The 19,753-nt window shown below is 31.9% G+C and overlaps 2 protein-coding genes across 3 annotated transcripts in view; both read right to left on the reverse strand.

The window, feature by feature from the left end:
* The window catches only part of LOC111704557 (SCY1-like protein 2), a 44,687-nt gene extending 42,699 nt beyond the window's left edge, over positions 1-1,988 (reverse strand). For both annotated transcript variants that reach the window (XM_023476832.1, XM_023476831.1), the window contains exon 1: positions 1,928-1,988. The gene's annotated coding sequence lies outside the window, so the exon portion shown is untranslated. The remainder of the gene's footprint in view (positions 1-1,927) is intronic.
* Positions 1,989-10,624: 8,636 nt separating this feature from the next.
* On the reverse strand, positions 10,625-19,488 carry LOC111704560 (T-box transcription factor TBX20). The gene is made up of 7 exons (XM_023476834.1): positions 19,484-19,488; positions 18,973-19,087; positions 18,139-18,264; positions 17,664-17,753; positions 11,434-11,672; positions 11,128-11,368; positions 10,625-10,810 (listed from the first exon to the last, which is right to left on the reverse strand). The coding sequence occupies exons 1-7, from the start codon at positions 19,486-19,488 to the stop codon at positions 10,745-10,747; spliced, it is 882 nt and encodes a 293-aa protein (XP_023332602.1). The 3' UTR covers positions 10,625-10,744.
* Positions 19,489-19,753: the final 265 nt, after the last annotated feature.

Consider the following 19,753-nt stretch of genomic DNA (forward strand, 5'->3'; position numbering starts at 1 on the left):
ATTTTTTTTATAGAATTATCTTTAACTGAAATATTGCGGAGGAGCGAAAATATAGGCGACTAAATTCAGTACACTAATTAAAAAATAATGTAGTTAATCAAATAGGATATTGTCGATAATGCCTTAAATCAAGCAATAATGGCGAATATTCCGACTAAATGATGAACAAACAAATAAATATACCTTAACAAAACAATTCTTGATCATCTTTACATGTATACTCTAATAGGATAATGGGAGTCTGTGTTTTCAATTTGTGATGAGGAGAGGGGGAAAACTAAAGTTACAATCGTAAATGGACTGTATGCGTAATTGCAAGTGACCCTCCCTGCAAAGATGGCAATGCTCGATTTAGTGTTTATTTCTGTGAGTTTCTCCATTAATTCTTATAAACAAGGATTGGTTAAACCGGCCACTTTCTCAGCGAAACCGCAAATGAAAGTTTAAAGAAAAAATATATCTTATTCATACTTGATCAGAAAAAAGCTTTCAAATTCTTATAAACAAGGATTGGTTAAACCACTTTCTCAGCGAAACCGCAAATGAAAGTTTAAAGAAAAAATATATCTTATTCATACTTGATCAGAAAAAAGCTTTCAAATTCTTATAAACAAGGATTGGTTAAACCACTTTCTCAGCGAAACCGCAAATGAAAGTTTAAAGAAAAAATATATCTTTTTCATACTTGATCAGAAAAAAGCTTTTAAATCGGGTATTTTCATCTTTGTATTGAGGTTTACTTAAAATTACGCTTACAGTCCCTTTAAAGGCCTTAATAATAAACGGAAAACAACAATTTACTTTGCGTGCAATTATTTCAAGTATTGGTATTATGCTGACCTATCTACAGGGTATTTTATTTCGTACATTTTTAAACAAATATCAAATATTTTAATCGACCCTAATTTTTCACTTGGATCATGTGAGATATGACAAAAAAGTGACCCTGACCAATTACACATGAATATGATGACGTTTTTTAGATACACGTAAACATGTTTTTATATAAAGGAATTAAGTTCTTGTCACATACTCTGATTTTCTATCTTTGCAACCAGACGTCGTAGACATTAGATATTCTTAACTATGAATTCTGTCAGATCAAATAGTCTAAACTTGAAATATAAAAGTTTAAACCATCAGGTTGTTGGCCAAAACTCGATCAGTTTCTTTTAGATCTGTAGCTCAAATGAAAGAAATGTTGTGGGCTGTTTTAGATTTTTGAAATAGCGACCCTATGCATTAAAAATAGATATAGACGGTGATATTGTCAAAAATTAGTGAGTGCTAGAGCAAGATAGTTTGAGGGAACCGTTCATTTTAAATGGCAAACAACTTAAAATCAAATGCACAATTATACAACACATCGAGTCTCCACCGAAACAAATAAAAGGATTACAGGGTAAACTTTATTCACTTGTTTATTTATTTCCAGAATATATCAAAGACGCCATTTATACAATTCCCATAATGATTTTCATTAAAAAAACATGCAATTTGAATTGTAGGCAACCCTCTGAATCGCTGGCATTCGGTTTTTGGATATTTTTTTCTTCTCTAAAATTATTTTAATTATTCTTTGATGTTTTTACCGGTCAGAAAAGGCAAAATACAAAGATATTTCCGTGGTTTCAAAACAAACTTTAATTAGAATGATTTTACTCAGAATATATTTGAAGGTTTAAAGTCAATTCTTTTATCCATGAAATGTTATAGTTGGTTATTATTTCAAATTTTGGTTGTATTAGCAAACATACTGATGAAAATCATAGATCCGGACTCCTTTGAAATATACCTTTTTAACCGTAGATAAGTTTATATTTGAGAATAAAAAGAACTTGCCACCCATTTTGCAAATCCTATTCACATATGTTTTGACCCATATATTCACCTTGTGTACATTTATCTTTGTATATTGTAGACTAACCTAGAGTTGATGTTCTGAGGGTAACCTGATATTCAACTGAGCACTTGTTGCTGAATCCGGAGGAGAAATCCCCCCCTCTCCCCTCCACCTTTCCGAGGCCGGGCTAAACCTCAACCATACCTTCTCCAAACTTAATCCATACCTTCCCCAGACCTTAACATTTCATTTTCCGGGCCTCAACCTAGCAGACCGTTACTCCAGCCCTTAACTATACCTTCTCCAAACCTATTTGCACCCTTCTCCAACTTTTTTCCCTACCTCATCCAAACCTAACCGGTCCAATCTGTTACTTCTCATCGATGATATCTTCTGCAGATCTCTGAAATCATTTTTCCCAGCAAACCTAACCTCCCTAACCCTAATCTCCACATTTTCCAAAAACATTTAACAGATCTCAAACGTTTGATCTACAGACCAGCATTTTGTTAACTGAGCTGGATGCAAAACTCCTAAAATAATTAGGTACTTGAATTATTTACTTTTCATTTCGAATCTTTTAGTTTTTAATATATAAATATATACATGAGAGAAGAACTTTATTATTACCGCAAAAAATATATGATTTGATTTAATTTTTAATAATATTTAAATTCTAATTATTTGTGACTCAGTCCCCTGGATATACTTTGCTCTCATTTAATATCCGGCCAAGCCGAACCAAGCTAAAATCTAACATGTTAATAAAAAGATTGCCAAAACTTTTAATGTGAAATTTATCAAATATCAAAAACATATCTCTCCAAGCAGAAAAAGATTGCATGTAACTGATTCGATACCTTAGATCTATCAATATCATGCTAATAGGATGATTAAAGATAATGGGATTGGAAAAATATTTAATTAACGCTTTTAATTTCTTCTGACGAGATATGAAATTAAATAAAGTAGGAAACTTCCTACATTTTTAACTAAGGTATTGTTGAGTTTTAAAATTACACAACATTCGCCAATTTGGAGACTGAGGAAATTATAATATATTTTCTGTGAGCAAAACTGGGTGCTTGATCTGACTTAATCCATTAAAAATATTCTGTATTACTTGATCAAACGACTTAAAATTGTTCAAAGGTCTACTATATTGATATTTGGTTGACTTCTTGTATGGGTCCTGCAGGTTTGAACTGTAATGCGCTTTTATGCATTTTTTATTTAATATGGAATATTTTCTTTAAAAAGGGTTTATATTTTTTCACGCTTTATCCTGATAGGTATCTTTTATTCAAGAAACAGATCTAGATTTTAAAAATCAAATCTTTTCGAAAGTTTTTAGAAAACCTTAAAATGATCAAATTTTACTCCAAAATTCTTCATTCAAAATCCCCTACCCGTAAAATATTAAACTACGAAGCTGAGAGGTAAGGAAGAAGGGAAAGGACAGGGTCTTCTTGATTTGGATGGAAGGGGAAAGTGTTGAAAATTAGGGTTATTTATTCCTTATTTTTGATATACTTCTTTATTTCCATCAGCTCCATATCTTCATTTATTCCATTCTTGGTTTCTGTTGTAACTTGAGTTTATTACTTCCTGGGTACACTGTTGTAGACCTCCTTTGGAACCTGATGACAAACATCTCTTTTCTAGCATTGAAATAAAAATTTTATCTTTCTCAGACTTCCGGTATAAGACACAGTTCTTGTTTTGAGCAAGACTCTGTCACTTCTTGTTGTATTATAATTCCTGAGATTTACTGCATGCTTCAACCCGTGTTTGACTTCTAGTAATGCTAAAAACTCTTTAGTACTCAGTAAGGCTTCAATTTTTCTTTATCTTCTCCAACTTCCGGCGTACTTTCACCTGTTAATAATTTTCTGAGCAAGAACATCTCGTTTTCATCTGTCTTGAACTTTACAGGAAATACTAAATTTTCGGCCTGCTTTTTGTTCTGCACAGGAAATTGTCACTTCCTGTTTCACTAACTTTTCCGTGTCCAAATTCACTGTATGATTAAACCTTTCTATCACAATGGGTTTCACTTTAACCACTCGATCTTCTTCCTCTTCAATCATAACTTTCTCTTCATCACTCAGCATGGCTTTCTTATTTTCTTCAATCAATGCTTTTTCTTCCTCATCCATCATGACTTTTTCTTCATCGGCCATCTTACTCATATTGTTCACACTCAAGGTTATCTCTTCTTGATTCATCATTAAACTATAGGAAATGTTTCTTAAATCAGGACAATTCTCTTTAACGTCGTTCACATCATTCAACTCCAGGGTTTCCAGACACCTATTGCTGGAACCTTTCACTGAAAAACCCGTATTTGATATTATCTTCTTATTTACCTCTTCAATATCTATGGTTTGTAGCTCGTTGACATCACCATCATCTTTCATCTTTAGGCTTGTACACAATCATTCTTGTCATTGTATTTACTTTTATGGGTATCTTTCCTGTTTCTCACATCTCATCAGATTTATTGCTGTTTTCTACTGTCTCAAAACTGTCTGTATATGTACCCTTTAACCCATCCATATCATGGGATTGCTGGCAATCCCGTACTGCAGCCTTAATCTCGTTTTCATGCTGTCGCTTCTAAGCCACATAAAAACAGTCCCTTTTGAGTTTTCCCAGGTTCCTCTTAGCAAAATATTGCCTGGTATCTTCACCACTTTCACGCTCCCTAGCTAGGTATTCATGTCTTTGTCTGCTTTAAGTTTTCTATTACCTCTGCTTGTTCTAATCTTTGCTTCAGGGTTTCCAATTCCTTGTGTTGAATGTTTCCACCTGTTTCACTAATTTCGTTCATGTCTGGTACTCCGTTGTCTGATTCTCCACTGGGTACTCCAGGGTACAATTTAAATTGTTTAAGCTTCATATTCGCTATTTTGATATCGGATTTTTAACTAAAACTGTCCACTGTTACACTCTGGTAAGCTATACATTCAGGTACTCTGTATGCTCTGATAGCAATCCTAACTTGTTGCTGAACTGTTACTGTTTACTGTTTCTTCTGACACAGTTTCTCCTATTATCAGTTAAATCCGGTAATCACTTGCACTTTTCTTCCTTTGAGTCTGTGGCATTTAACTATGGTTCCTTGATACTCGCCGCTGCTACCACTTGTAGTAAATGCTGTACTCTTCTTCCTGAACTGTATCAGTACGGGTACAACTTGTCAGCTATAAATGTCAACCAGAACACAAATTCTTCAGCAATCAATGTCTAACCAATGGACATGATCTTATCAGTTCTGAATGTCACACAGGGACACAAGCATAGGTATCAAACAAGCTCTTAGTCGATCAATGCCAAATTTCAAGGCACAATCTCAGATTGAATGTTTCAATGAGAACTATGGGCTCTGAATATTATCAATACAGGAACAACGTTGCTATCAAACAAGCTCTTAATTGATCAATGCCAAATCTCAAGGCATGATCATAGATCATATGTTTCAATGAGGACTATTGACTCTGAATGTCAATAGGACACAAGCGTAGCTATCAAACAAGCTCTTAATTAATCAATGCCAAATCTCAAGGCAGGATCTCAGCTCGTATGTTTCAACGAGGACACAATTACTTCTATCAGCGTAAACAAAGCAGAGTCACTATCAAATAATTTTTTTTAGATATCTTCTGTTACAAGTTAACCTGAATCGAAGTAATTACAAGTTTTATGTTGATACAGCGTAGATTAAGTTTAATGTGCGTATTTATAAGATTAGCAAGGGTAAATATAACATAGTTAACCTATCTCCACACATGTTTACAGCATAGTTTAAATTTAATGTACATATTTAAAGATTAACATAGATAGATATAAAAGTAGTTAATCTAACCACAATGCATGTTGTTACATAAGCACATTTAAATTTACAGACAATGTATAACATAATATATTTAGGTATGTTGAGGTTCAGAAATATGGGGATTGCTGTATTTATTACATAATTGCACCATCAAGGAGGGTTGAATTCTATTTCCTGTGGTTTCTTGATGCCTGGATTCCAATTCCACATTACCAAAAATATCTATTGATTCCGATTCTGAAGGGTAATAAGCTTCTTTATTAAAACCATTTCACACCCTGTTCCGCCTCTACTCTTGCTTCTTGTCCAAAGAGAATAGAATATACTAGTGGAATTTACTAGAAAAAAAGTGTAAAACGGCCATTTTGTTGTACTGCTTCCATACTGTAGGTGTACTTCAAATATTTGTGCTGTATAACCTTTTGGGCCCTGAGACATAATTTTATAGAAAATCTAAAATTAATATTAAAAGAAAACCAAATTATGAAGTAGGCTGGTTTTCTAATTGACCAATGATCATTTCACATAGACTCTATGCCTTTCACTTTACAAACGATAATTTTCCGTTATAACTATAAATCAAATGGTGTTTTTTATTCACCTAATTTATTTTATAAAGTTTATTTAAAAGCTTTAAAAAATTCGAAATTGAAATGGATAGTCTAGGGAACATACTGTATCAATGTACTCTACTGCATATAATTTGTGAACATTTACAATGATTTGTACACATTGAACTCTCTTTCATACCGAGGGATTGTTTAAATTCCACTCTAATATATATTCTATTCTCTTTGTTCTTGTCCTGTTTCATTTTCTATCACTGTGATTTAAAGGGTCTGTTTTGCGCGGTCGGCGACTTTTGAGTTAACATGAAGGACTGAAATGGTTTCTCTCTGAACAATCAAAGGTAGAACGAGGTTGCTGGAAAACTGAATATTCTAATGTTTTATCTTATGTTTACGTGCGTTTCCTTTTCATGCTATTTTCTTTGTCCTAAAAACAATTTTCAGCTATTCGTGCAAGTAAAATTTGTCGATATACATTTTCAATCATTTATGGTTTCTAGCCTTTTATTCTAATCACAACATAATATCTATTCTAACAGAGTTTATGGTGGACAAAATCATCATACCTCCAATCAAAAAAGGAAATATTGTAAGGAAACTTTTTTTCTATTATGCAAATACAAAATAACTTTTAAAAGAACGAATACATGTTTTGAAATAGACAAAAATCTATCTAAAATCGAATATAGGGTGTAGTAAGTTAAAAATCAGTTTTAGTCTTGATCATTAATCTGATCAATAATAAAAGTTTAATTTTTCAAATAAAAGACCTGTTTCGCTGAATTTTTTTCTTTATTTTTGCATTTTGTTCACTTCATTTAAAAATTTTTAATTTAAAACATTAACCTTGAACACAGAAATTTTGTTATGTATAAATTGACGCTAATTCTGGGTTTTCAGATAGAATTTTCCAGTAAATTAAGTAAATCAACTAATTTGTTAGTACCAGATTTGGATAGAAACAAGCTTTGATATCACCTATTAATTGTTTCTAAAAGCAAATTTCGTTATAGCAACTGAATTTAATAGCAATAATAATAATAATAATAAATTAACTTTTTAAATCATATGAGAAAGAATGAAAAAGAAATCCAAAATTGCTCAAAAATGTTATAATATCCATATATTGATCAGTTATTGATGATGATGAAAAGCTATTTCGAATCAGTTGTCAGCTTGGAGCTATATCGGCTTTGTGTAAAATAAGTAGCTAGGTTTACAAATATTGAACCTTATAAAATAAAAAAGGATAAAAATGTTTTGGCTTTTCTTTCCTCCTCTGGGACTCATCTCCCTTGTATTTCCAGTCTATTCTGGTAGAATTGATGGGATTGAGTAATCAACTTGATGACAGCTTTCAGACCCCTTTCTATTCATTTAACTCGTACGTCGCTTTATTATGGAACCTGAAGCTAACTTGGTTTTCATCTTCTTCTTCAGATGTTTTCCAATTAAATTTCTGATACTTTAATCTTTCAATTTTATTAAAGATTACATTTTATTAAAAGTTTTACATGAAAAAGAAATAAAGTTACTTTTAGGAAAATTGATTTTTAATCAAAATCATCATTTTATTCTGCAAAAAATGCTAGCGTTCAAAAAGTTTTTTATGCATATAAATATATTTAATCTCACTTTTTTGGCCTGGTAATAACTATCTAAAATATCTAAACTTGACACAGCATGCACTGCAAACTAGACACAGGGATAATATCAAATTTATGCGGCATTACTGGTACAACTTTGTAACCTCATAGCTTCTCAATTTTCGATTTTACGTAAAAGGATAAAAAAGAAAATTTGTTCAGTTACATATAAATAATTCTAATTTTTTTTTTTTTTAAATAGCTTTGCAATAAGAGGAGGTTATGCCTGAAACCAGATAAGATTTCGATCTTTTTGCAATTTACGTTTTTGGGCCTGTTAAACTACCAAAATGAAAAAAAACATACTTTTATGGCTTAAAAAATAAAAAAACTTTTACAAAAGCAGTTAGTTTTATCATTTTCAAGATTGGAACTCTCGATATACAAACAAGTTAGTGTTCTGGCATTTATTTATACATCAATAAAAATACTTTGCTTGTCTGTTTGTTTGTTACCGATAAACGTCAAAACGAATGAATCGATCAGGCCAAAATTTGTTGTTGGACCTCACATTATCCCAGGGAAGGAGCATGTTTAGTTAGAATTGAAAAAACTTGCCTTAGATATTTTCGATTTACAAAATTCACGAAAAATATCGATAAAAGATCTACAATTAAAAGTTAAAACCAAAAATTGGCGCCTGGAAGCTTTGTACTTTTATAATAACTTTCCCTCATCTTCTAAAAGATGTGTAAATATCTAGTTGAACTGAATAAAACCAGATAAGAGAAAACGAAAAGTTTATAATTAAATCTTAATAGAAAGCTTAACATTCAGGAATGCTTCCAAAATTGTGGAATTCAAACAAAATTGAGTTGAAAAAACAAGGTCAGCAAAATCTATAAAATTGAAGTTGTCTAGAATCTAAATATATCTTGAAAATCTATAAAATTTAAGTTCGTTTTTACTATCTCCTACAACCTAAATTATATTTTTTGTTTCTTTTATTATCATGCACATCCTACTCAAATTACAGTTTTTAGTAATAATGAAATTTAGGAAATTCTATTAAATAGACTAAAATTTACAATATTTTTCGCCACATTTCTTAATTCAAAAAATATAAAAGGCCACATTATTTACAAAATGTTTTTTGTAACCACTGTACTTGTATACATAATGAAAATATTGTGTGTTTATCCAGCTATTTTAACATCTCGTTATCTAATTTTGGGCCAATCAACCAAAGCAATCTACCCTGTTTAGGTTGGTCCAAACTAAATGATAAACTATGGTTGTAAGGATATGGCGGAAAACATTGAAAATTCATGGCGTCAAGTTGTACAACAAATCTGATTATTGTATGTTGTCACTTGTCCAAATATTGGCTAATTAACAGGTTCATCTAAGAAAAAAGCCATGGAACAAGCTGAAAGAAATTGACACTTTGCCACAAACACTGATTTTTTAATCCCAATATCTATACAACCCAATGTTGTATACCTTAGATATTTCAAATTATAAATTCTGTTAGATCAAATAATATAAGTTTGAATTATCCAAGGTTTACACAATCAGTTTACAAAAATATTGGAGAGAGCTCAATTCCTTTTCCTTAGAACCCTTAATAATCAAAGATATTTTATTTCACATTTGAAATCTTTTAGAATAACGTAAATGTCAATCAAGTGACTTTCAAATTATCGAGAGCCGCATATATCTGATATCTAATAAAGTAGAAATGAAGATATATGTTATTATTTTGGGATATTAATTATTGATAGAATTAATGTTTAAAGGGTAGGATTAATGTTTAAAGGGTATTTTGTAAGTCGGGCATGTCTCTCTTTAAGTTTGAAATTCATGTGACCCCTAATAAAAAGAGGACAATGCTCAATTCCCAATTGTACCCTAACCCATTATCTGAGGTTTACTTGTAATTACGTCTACAGTGCCATTAATTGGATGGTCAATTAAAGCATAAATCCCTTTAAGTAAGCGACTAAAATAATTTGTTTAGATTTAAATATGGTGAGGTCAGGTAAACCCATTTGCCAACGTAAACAAATTAAGTACTTTATCAAAATGTATTAATTTATAGGGAATGTTCGCGAAAAATGAAAGGTTGTATAGGCAGGCATACGGCGAAAAATAAGCGCTTTTGATCGCTACTAATCTTACTTCTATCTGTTCCGTCTATAAGGAGAAAATTGTTAAAAACGACTCATGCAAAATAAAGTAGCATCTACCCAAATTGAGAAAATTGCAATCCATGAGTCTGATCGTAAAAAAATCAATTTATTATCAAACAAATTATTAGGATATTACAAACTTTAGTCATCGATTATTTTTCGATGCATTTGCATAATTGATATTTCATAATACTTTGTATTTGTTTTATATACAATGCACTTTAACTAGTTTGTCCGCCAGGTGTCTCTGCTCTCAATGCTCTTAATGATTCCGTACGTGGCAGAGACACCTAGCGGGGAAAAAAATCCTTGTTTTAAGTGCTTTGTATATAAAAGAAGTAAAAAATACTATGAAAAATTAGCTACATACAAATGTACGAAAAATAATCGATGACTATAGGTTGTAATATCTGAATGGTATGTTTGAAATTAAAATGATTTTTTTTAATGATACGATTCGTATATTGCAACGTTCTCAACTTGGGTGGATGCTATGTTATTCAGCAAAAGTTGGTTTAAGTCGTTTTCAGCAATTTTCTCCTTATAGAAGCAACAGATAGAAGTAAGATTAGTAGCGATCAAAAGCGCTTATTTTTCGTCGTAAGCCTATACCACCTTTCATTTTTCGCGAACACTCCAATTATGTAAAAATTCTAATTATCCGACTTTACATCTATTAGTTCAATGTACGCTAAAGCATTATGTTGTCTTGTAATTCAACTATTAAGTGACGATAAATCTGGCTTTCCAGGTTCTGTTTTCTTTGGTTCAGGCGGAAGACCCTGAAACAAGAATATTGAAGCAGATGCATCATTTTTGTGTTCAATGGAGAATATCCACATTATGTATAATGCGCAAATATGCAAGCCTTTGTTTTCTTCCGTATGATTCATATCAGACCCTAATCAATTTTACTTTTTTTCCATGTAAAATCTCAGAAGATTTATCTTAAAAAGAAAAAATGTGGGTACTAAATTAAAAAATAATGATTCCTCATGAATAAATCACAATAAAACATTGAACACTGTACACCTGTTGCACATTTTTGCCGTCCGCGTACTATGTTTAATTCTTAATTTTAGAATACAAGACTGGGAACCTGTGCTCTGTAATTCAGGGCTGAATGAAGGTTATGAAGTTGCAACCAGTGACTCCAGAATGATGGAAGAACGGAATTGAGACTAGTCCTGGTAATCCAGCTCAATCTTGGGTTCAAGAATGGATGAACTGGTCGCGACAGAAAGTTATAAGGATGGTCTAGCAATGGAAATGTGCAGTGAACATCATCAAAGTTGAAAGAACCATGAGGAGGTATTCCTTCATTTGCAAGGTATGCTTTCCTGAAATCATTCCTTTTCAGATTATTTATCTAATCAATGTATTAATTTGTTTTCCATAATTCTACCTGAACTGTGAAGCTAGAAATAAAGAAGAAGGAACTATTGAAGGTTCCGGAATGAATTTACTCGTAGAGATCTGGACAGGCCGTACTGTTGAAAAGATATGTTTAGACTGTTCAGTGGAAGCTAACCTTGATTTGGATTCTATCATGAACTCGATCCTTTCACTCTCTTCTTCGGAGAATTTTCCGGAGTCACGAAACCCTTTCGCAAATGGATTACTATCAATCTTTAACTTCGTAATCTAAAAAAAATGCTAACAACAATACATTTGTTTACCAAATAATAATATTTTGGAATATGGTAAATTCTTTTTTCAATAAAAGGAACTTTTTAAATGTATATCTATATTCATACATAATGAATAGGTTTTACTAAATTCTTTTTATGGCTTATTTATTTAAGTCGCAGCTCTGCAATTTTTTCACCTTATCTATACCGGATACATTTTTGGACTGGTGGACATTAGGTAGAATATATACAGGGTGTCCCAAAAAACATGGGAAATCAGTGACGAATTGAATATCGTCTTTGTTATGAATTAGCATTGTAGTGCCTAATTTCAAAAGCCATAATATTATTATGTCTGCTAGAGTTTATTTTATGAAAAGGGTAAAAGACTGTAAAGGTGTGTCTATGATGTCTCTGCAAGATGAACAGTGAAGACAGACAAGTTTACTCTGTTTGTATACTGCAATTTTCTTGTTTTACTAACTACAACCGTATGCAGTCAAAACATAAACAAACAAAATGTGAACTTAGCAGACGAAACTCTTAGAAATTACAGCTTTCTCAGTAGGTATCACTATACTAAATCGAAGAATTATCTAAAAAGACGATAGCGAATTCGTCACTGAATTCCCATGTTTTTTGGGACACCCTGTATATATATATATATATATATATAAAATAAATCAATTAATCAATGGAGAATTTAACCTTGAAAAAATCCAGAACTGCATGAATGTTTTTTGTTCAATTTATAAGATCAAGACATTGTTATTGTAAATTTTGTTTACCCGTTTGGTGCATTTTTTTAAAGAAATGACTGGACATTCCCAGAAGAATGATTCATAAACGAAAGACTTAATTGTTCACCTCACATTCCCTATATACCGTGTTTTCTCTCTCACTGTATTAAAGTTAATCTAACTTTTAAGCCTCTTCACTCCAGCCTCCTTTGTTTTCCTCTCACCTTATTTTCACTTAAAGGCACATTCTGTTGACACCGCACAACTATAAATCCAGGGAATAGGAATAAAGGGAAAGGAAATGGCGCTGGTCTGGCATGAGAAAGCCAGTCGCACTGCTTTGCAGACCAGTACTTTAAACTGACACACACTCTTTTGGTACAGACACACAACATGATTGCAGTCAAGGAAATTGCAGAACATTGTTGTCAATTATAATTTAACTTGAATAACGGCTATATTTATTGTAAACTTTAATCAAATTATATTCTTTGCATGAACATTTGGCTTATAGTGTTGACTTAAATATATAAATAATATGCTACATGTATATTAAACTTATTTCTAAGTAAACAATTAACAATACACAAATGTACTCTCATAGACTGTACAAAGACCAAGATTCGTATGTACTCTATATACCTACAGTACACACCTTTGGTACTTTAAACTAACACACACTCTTTTGGTACAGACACCCTCACATGACGTTTCCGCCCCCTGTATAAATCTGACCAAGAAACTATACACAGGAACGCCCAACTCAGATATACGCATATTGTGTACTGTACACTCTGGGAGGAATGTAAACAAACCCATTGCCCCCGCCCCCCACAGCAGTTGGGAGGAAAGGACCAGAGCTCTGACAATCATAACACTAGTAAACACATAGAGAATAGAATATATAGAGAGGAATTAAAAGAATCTCTCGGTATGAATTTTTTTCAGTCCCTTTCAGCCTGAAAGGGAGTTCAAAGTGTACAAATCATGTAAATGTTCACAAATTATATGCAGTGGAGTACATTAATACAGTATGTTCCCTAGACTATTCATTTCAATTTCGAATTTTTTAAACTGTTAAATAAACTTTATTATGAATTAGGTGAATAAAAACATAATTTGATTTATAATTATAACGGAAAATCATCGTTTGTAAAGTGGAAGGCATAGAGTCTATGTGAAATGATCATTGGTCAATTATGAAACCAGCCTATTTCATAATTTGGGTTTCTTTTAGATTTTCTATAAAGTGATATTCCAGGGCCCAAAAGGTTATATAGCATAAATATTTGAAGTACACCTGCAGTATAAAACAGTACAACAAAATGGCCGTTTTACACTTTTTTCTAGTAAATTCCTCTCTATATATATATTCTATTCTCTATGAGTGAACATTTCAAATTAGTGCGAATACAAATCGATCATTTATATAATTTTTGGCTTACATTTCAACATGATATGTCGGTTCCTGGTATATATATTTCTTGAATCTGACTACCTTTAACTATCAAAACCTTTATGTACACGACTTCCGAACCCGACATAAACAATAGTCTTATAAATATTTGTTTTTCAAACATGTTGTGCATTAAATTTCAAAAGGGTCTCAACAATTTTCAATAGTTGAAGTTGATATATATTCAAAATATAAATTCTAGATATAAGAGTCCTTTCTGTAATTAATGGCACCTGATATTCTAACTTTTCAAAATATAGATATATTAAGATATGTCTTTCTTTTAATTTTTACATCATGTCTATGTCAATTTTTAGCAAAGATGCAAACTTCAAACTTTCGCAAACTCCTTATTTTTTTTCATCCCCTCCTTATAGTACGCAGTGTAAAATAAATCTTTTTTATGAAATTTAATGTTCGTAAGAGAAACTTTTCAGCTCTATTGTTCTTCGTAATTTCAGATTTTACAGTGGAAATTTAGAAGTGAAGAGGAGACGAAGATTTCTTAATATATTATGGATATATATTTATATGATCTCTAAATATTGATAGTATACCTATATATATATATATATATTATTATATTACTCTAGGTTGGTGCCCAGCTTTACATGGAACCTAAACTTTCTCTTTAAAATTCATCCTATTCAACTTAGAATTATTTAACCAATCTAAGAACATCTCCCCATCTCCCAAAGACTTTACAACATTATACGTAAAACCATCAGCCTAATAAAGATGCCAGAAAATATCGTCTTTCTATTAATTTTAAAGTTTTTAAAATTTTTGCATCCCTTTCTTACAAGAAATCATAATCTGCAGAAAACTGTTTGTTACTCAGAGAGGCGAATTTAACATTTGTCTAGTCTAGTGTTACGGTTTGGTTGGAACGACTTCCTGTGCCTACATGCATTTGATTTCGTTCGTTTTTTTAAGACTTATTATAGGGGGTTGGACTTTTAAAAGATTCTACAAAATTTTGAGAAATTTTAAAAACTACTAAATTTTCTTTTCTAACCATTTTTATTTCTTTACACTATAAGGTATGAAATGATATTATATATCCATATGATTTTAACCCTCAGAGAAAATAATTGCATGAACGAACTAAAAAACAAACCAAAGAAAAACCGATCGTTCATCTGGTTCGTTTTTTAGTGCGTTCATGCAAATATCTTCTCTCAGGGTTAACATTTTGCATAGTGTAAGAAAAGCACACACAAAAAACATTTTAGGATAAACAATTTTGAAATTTGTAAAGAAAGAAAACCAAATGCCCAACACTACCTGTTCCGAGACGGTTAATGTTATCCCATGTCACAAAAGAGGTTATAGTATATTCAATTATAGATTTAGCATGTCAAGAGTCACCCATGAATGTATCATTTTTTTATTTTTGAAACAACTCTCTAACCTTAGGAAACAAACATACATTTATGACACCCTGCTTGTATATATATACTTTGCTTGTCTGTCTGTTTATTTGTCTGTATCCAATAAACGTCAAAACGGCTGAACTGATCGGGCCCAAATTTGGTGGACCTCACATGACCCCAGAGTGCAAAACTTAAGAAAATCATGAAACTCGTGGTACGATACCCAATTTCCTGAAACCCGGTGTGGCGTTATTTCAGGGTAAACGTTAAATAATGGTAGTAGACTCTACGCAGCAAATTTTCCGCGGCATTCGCGCACAATTCTGTGAATGTAAACATTAAATAAAGTGAAAGTATTTCTCATATTTGAGAATCAATCAAGTTTTGCTGAGCGACAGACAATAAAAATCAATTGTTTTAACATTAGGGATTGATATTACAGCTTAGTATACATGAGTTAATTGTTAAGATTCTGATACTTGCAACTAATAAGAGTTTAGTGTATAGTTAATTACTTCTGTACTCACATTATATACAGGCCCGTAGCCAGGATTTGACCAGGGGGGGTGCAATATGACGCGCCGTAGGCGAACATTTTTTTGGGGTTTTTTTTTAATGATTTTTAAACAATGTTTGGTTTGGTTTTACAGTGGTATATGGTTGTTTTTATTACATTTTCAATGCACACTATAAAGGCTAACCTTTTTAACAAGTGTATTTGAGCTTTTAAGAAAGTACTGCTTAACTAACAGAGTCAAGTAATCATTTATTACTTTGACTTTGCAATATGAAAATGATATGATCCTATTTCTTATTCATTTAAAAAAAGCTTTTTAGGGTCAAGGGGGTGCTATGGAAACGCCTCACCACGGAAATGCTTCAAAAAAACAATAAAACATATAGCACACCGGTCAAGGGGGGGGGGCTAAAAGTCTGAAAGTGTACAGGAGATTACCATTTCATTTCCATGGAACTCTATGCATATAATTAATAAATCATACTGTTTAAATTAGACTTAAACAACTATTAAATGACTATGAGTAAGTTTTGATGTTGTGTTATATTTAATCAACAGAGTGTACTGATTAACTGTTAGTTAGCCTGGGATAGGTCACATAAGAGACATGACTCAGGGGATGAGTTGAGAGAGTACACAAAAACTCCGTCACACTTTTAATGAGTAACGCACAAATAGATTATAATTTGGTTTGAAAATCAATTCTTACTCGGGCTATATAATTGATAACTAGATTTTAGAAACTTATGAAAACAATTTCTTTTATAAGGGACTAGGGGGGGGGGTGCAAATTCGTCATTGCACCCCTCTTTCAGAAGAAAGGGGGGTGCACCTGCACCCTTGCACCCCCCCCATGGCTACAGGCCTGATTATATATCAGCATATAGTGTATATTTTAAGTGTATAAATATAATTTCCAATTTTGAAATTTAAGCTAAAATATCAGATTTCTGTTGTGGCCATTGCCATAAACTGCAAAAATACGCACGGATGCCGCGGAAAATTTGCTGCGCTTAATCTATTACCATTATTTAACGTTTACCTAGAAATAACGCCACACCGGTATCGTGGCCAGGTTTGGTTTGGGAAACCCGGAAAATTTCTTTTAAGTGTTGCACTCAGGAAAGGTTTATGGACAATTAAAATTTCAAAAATTTGCCACCAACAAAATTCGATTTTCATTAATTTTGAAAATCCAGCAAAAAATGTTTTTATCCGGTTTTGTTTGTTTCTGTTTTACAATGTATTCAAAGAGAAAATGTTCACAATTGAAATAGAAGATGGGTGCGAAGCGCCCTAAAAGCCAAATATTTTTTTTTGTGTTTATACAGGGTGTTCCACGAAGCATGAAAGTTGATGAATAGTTTTGAATGTCTTCTTACATAAACTGTATTAAATATTTAAGACTTTTTGCAGTTTATTTTGTTAAAAAAATCTTTTTATAAAATATATTTTACTTTGAAATCAATTTTACTATTGTATGACTTCCAAAATTCCATGTCATAATTTTTTTCCTTTCTGTTTGGTGTCAAAGAGTTTCGCAAATCATAGAAGAAGACATTTAAAACTATTCACCAACTGCCATGTTTCTTGGGACACCCTGTAAGTATTTTATATATAACTAGACTTTCAGTTCAGTCTTCTATTTCAGTTGTGGCCATTTTCTCTTTGCATACATTGCCAAAAAAGGTCCGCGGAGGTGTTGTTGATTTATAAAATTTAATGAAAAATTGAATTTTGTTGGAGGCTAATTTTTAAAATTTTCGATTATCCATAAACCTTCCCTGAGGTCACGTGAGACGTCCCACAACAAATTTTGGCCCGATTGGTTCAGCCGTTTTGACGTTTAATGGACACAAACAAACCAACAAACACCCGAACAGACAAGCAAAGATACATAGATACTATTAATTACCAGTTGATTTTGATATGCAGTCACTGCATTAAACATTGTCTCAGGAAAAACAAAGGTTTTGTGCTTAAATTTCTTCAGATCATCCACAATCTAAACATTAATAATATTATCCGACACAACATAGTGTTCATACTTAAGTTCAGCCTCACTTTGTTTTCTAAATGTGAGTTAGAAATATGGACATTGTACTCAAGGATTTTTTTATACTGATTATTAATATACATAAAATTACAAAACTGTTATGTTCAATATATTATAATTAATCTTCATTGTAAGGAATGAAAATAAAAATAAAAATATTGCCAAATCAACATTGTTCATCTTAAAAAGCATTGAAACTACATAAATAGAAATAGAAAAGCAGTAGATTGTCTTATTTGCAAACTCCAACTGAACATAAACCCAAAGTCTCCCTGCAATTGAAATATCTGTTTATTATTATCTTTTTGTGTTTGAAAGTGGTGAAATAAATCACCTTTATATTATTTTCCACTTGAACCAAATGGATTCTAGGTTGAAACTTATGCATAGAATTAAGAACTATTTGGCCATGTCTGTTCAGTTCATTGTTCGTCAGCTTTACTTTTTCAAATGATATGACCTATAAAAAAATAAGTTTATTATACTAAAAAAGCTCACACTGAACGCAATACAGTGAACAAAATGTTTTTTTTCAATTTCAACACTTTGGATGCTTTGACCTTGTAGTAAAGCATTAAAAGTGTAATTTTAAAGCATAAAGATAACATTTAATAGAATCATAGCAACCAAAGCAATTAAATTTGATGCCTTATGAAATTATGAAATTAGTAGTTTTACCAGTATTTAAAGTGATAAAGGCCTGTGCCTAGTACAAAACTGCTGTGCTTCATGTTCTTTGGATAATTATGAAATAAGTAGTGTTACCAGTATTTAAAGTGATAAAGGTCTGTGCCTAGTACACAACTGTTGTGCTTCATGTTCTTTGGATAATTATGAAATAAGTAGTGTTTACCAGTATTTAAAATGATAAAGGCCTGTGCCTAGTACAATGTGCTTCATGTTCTTTGGATAATTATGAAATAAGTAGTGTTACCAGTATTTAAAGTGATAAAGGTCTGTGCCTAGTACAAAACTGCTGGGCTTCATGTTCTTTGGATAATTATGATAGATGGTTTTCACTGTATTTTTTTCAAGTGAAGATGGGTAAATGGGACACTTTCCGTTTTTAACATTAAAATAACTTTACTAGCTTGGTGGCCAGACTTTCATCCATATTATAACTAAGATCTAAATTGTCCGATTTTCGTTTTCTGAGTTTCTTTTTTACCTGCTTTGAGAGCTGTTCAGCTGTAATTGGTGTATCAGGGTGAGTGTAAAGTCGGCTGGTTGGTGCTGGGTCAGCCCGTCCTGCCACTAACCAGCTCGACCTGTGGTAAGCATACCTAAACATTTATGTAATATGTCATGTGAATCAGAGAGCAATAATTTCACAATTTTAAAAAATAAACCCTGACTGGTGAGGAGGTTTTATGAGGCTATATTATCTTAAATTAAATTTATGGACTACTGAAGAAACCCTTTCCACTTTTTCAACTTAATTCGACACTTCACTCATTGAGTTCACAACTTACATTTGTAGTTGTACCCATAGCAATGGTCAAATTGTTTTTGCTCTATTTTTAAAGGAACATCTTCGAAATAAACATTCAGAACAATTTAAAGATTAAAAGTTGTTCAAGACATTGATATTAAAAGAACGAGTATTGGAAATTTGATTCTAGATAGGTAAATATATCCTGGAAATTGAAAGCGCTAGTGAGTACAAAACGTTAATATACGCCATTCTGTGAAAGATAAAGAAAAACAAATTGGGGGAAATTAGTCCCAAGCGCTGTCATATTTTGTTTTCAGTTATTATATATCAAAAGACTTTGCTAGTTAAAGATAGCGCATCAGAAAATCTACGCAAATTTGACGCATTTTCTCGGGTAGACAGTAACTAATGTCGTCTTCTCCAGAAATCCAGTTGACCCTGTTGGCGTTTCATAATGTTGTCTTTTGTAACAAAAAAAAACAAAGAAACAACATTAGTTTTCTATCTTGAAATA

The sequence above is a fragment of the Eurytemora carolleeae genome, unplaced genomic scaffold, assembly GCF_000591075.1.
Source record: "Eurytemora carolleeae unplaced genomic scaffold, Eaff_2.0 scaffold617, whole genome shotgun sequence".
In the NCBI taxonomy this organism is placed as follows: Eukaryota; Metazoa; Arthropoda; class Copepoda; order Calanoida; family Temoridae; genus Eurytemora; species Eurytemora carolleeae.

What these genes read in the sequence shown, in the direction of transcription:
- LOC111704560 (XM_023476834.1), bottom strand. An exon ending in CTGCATATCAAAATCAACTG is followed by an intron (nt 11,673 to 17,663) that starts GTAATTAATAGT and finishes CATTTTTTTTAG; the next exon opens with ATTACGAAGTTAAAGATTGA. An exon ending in TTTCTAGCTTCACAGTTCAG is followed by an intron (nt 11,369 to 11,433) that starts GTAGAATTATGG and finishes GAATGATTTCAG; the next exon opens with GAAAGCATACCTTGCAAATG.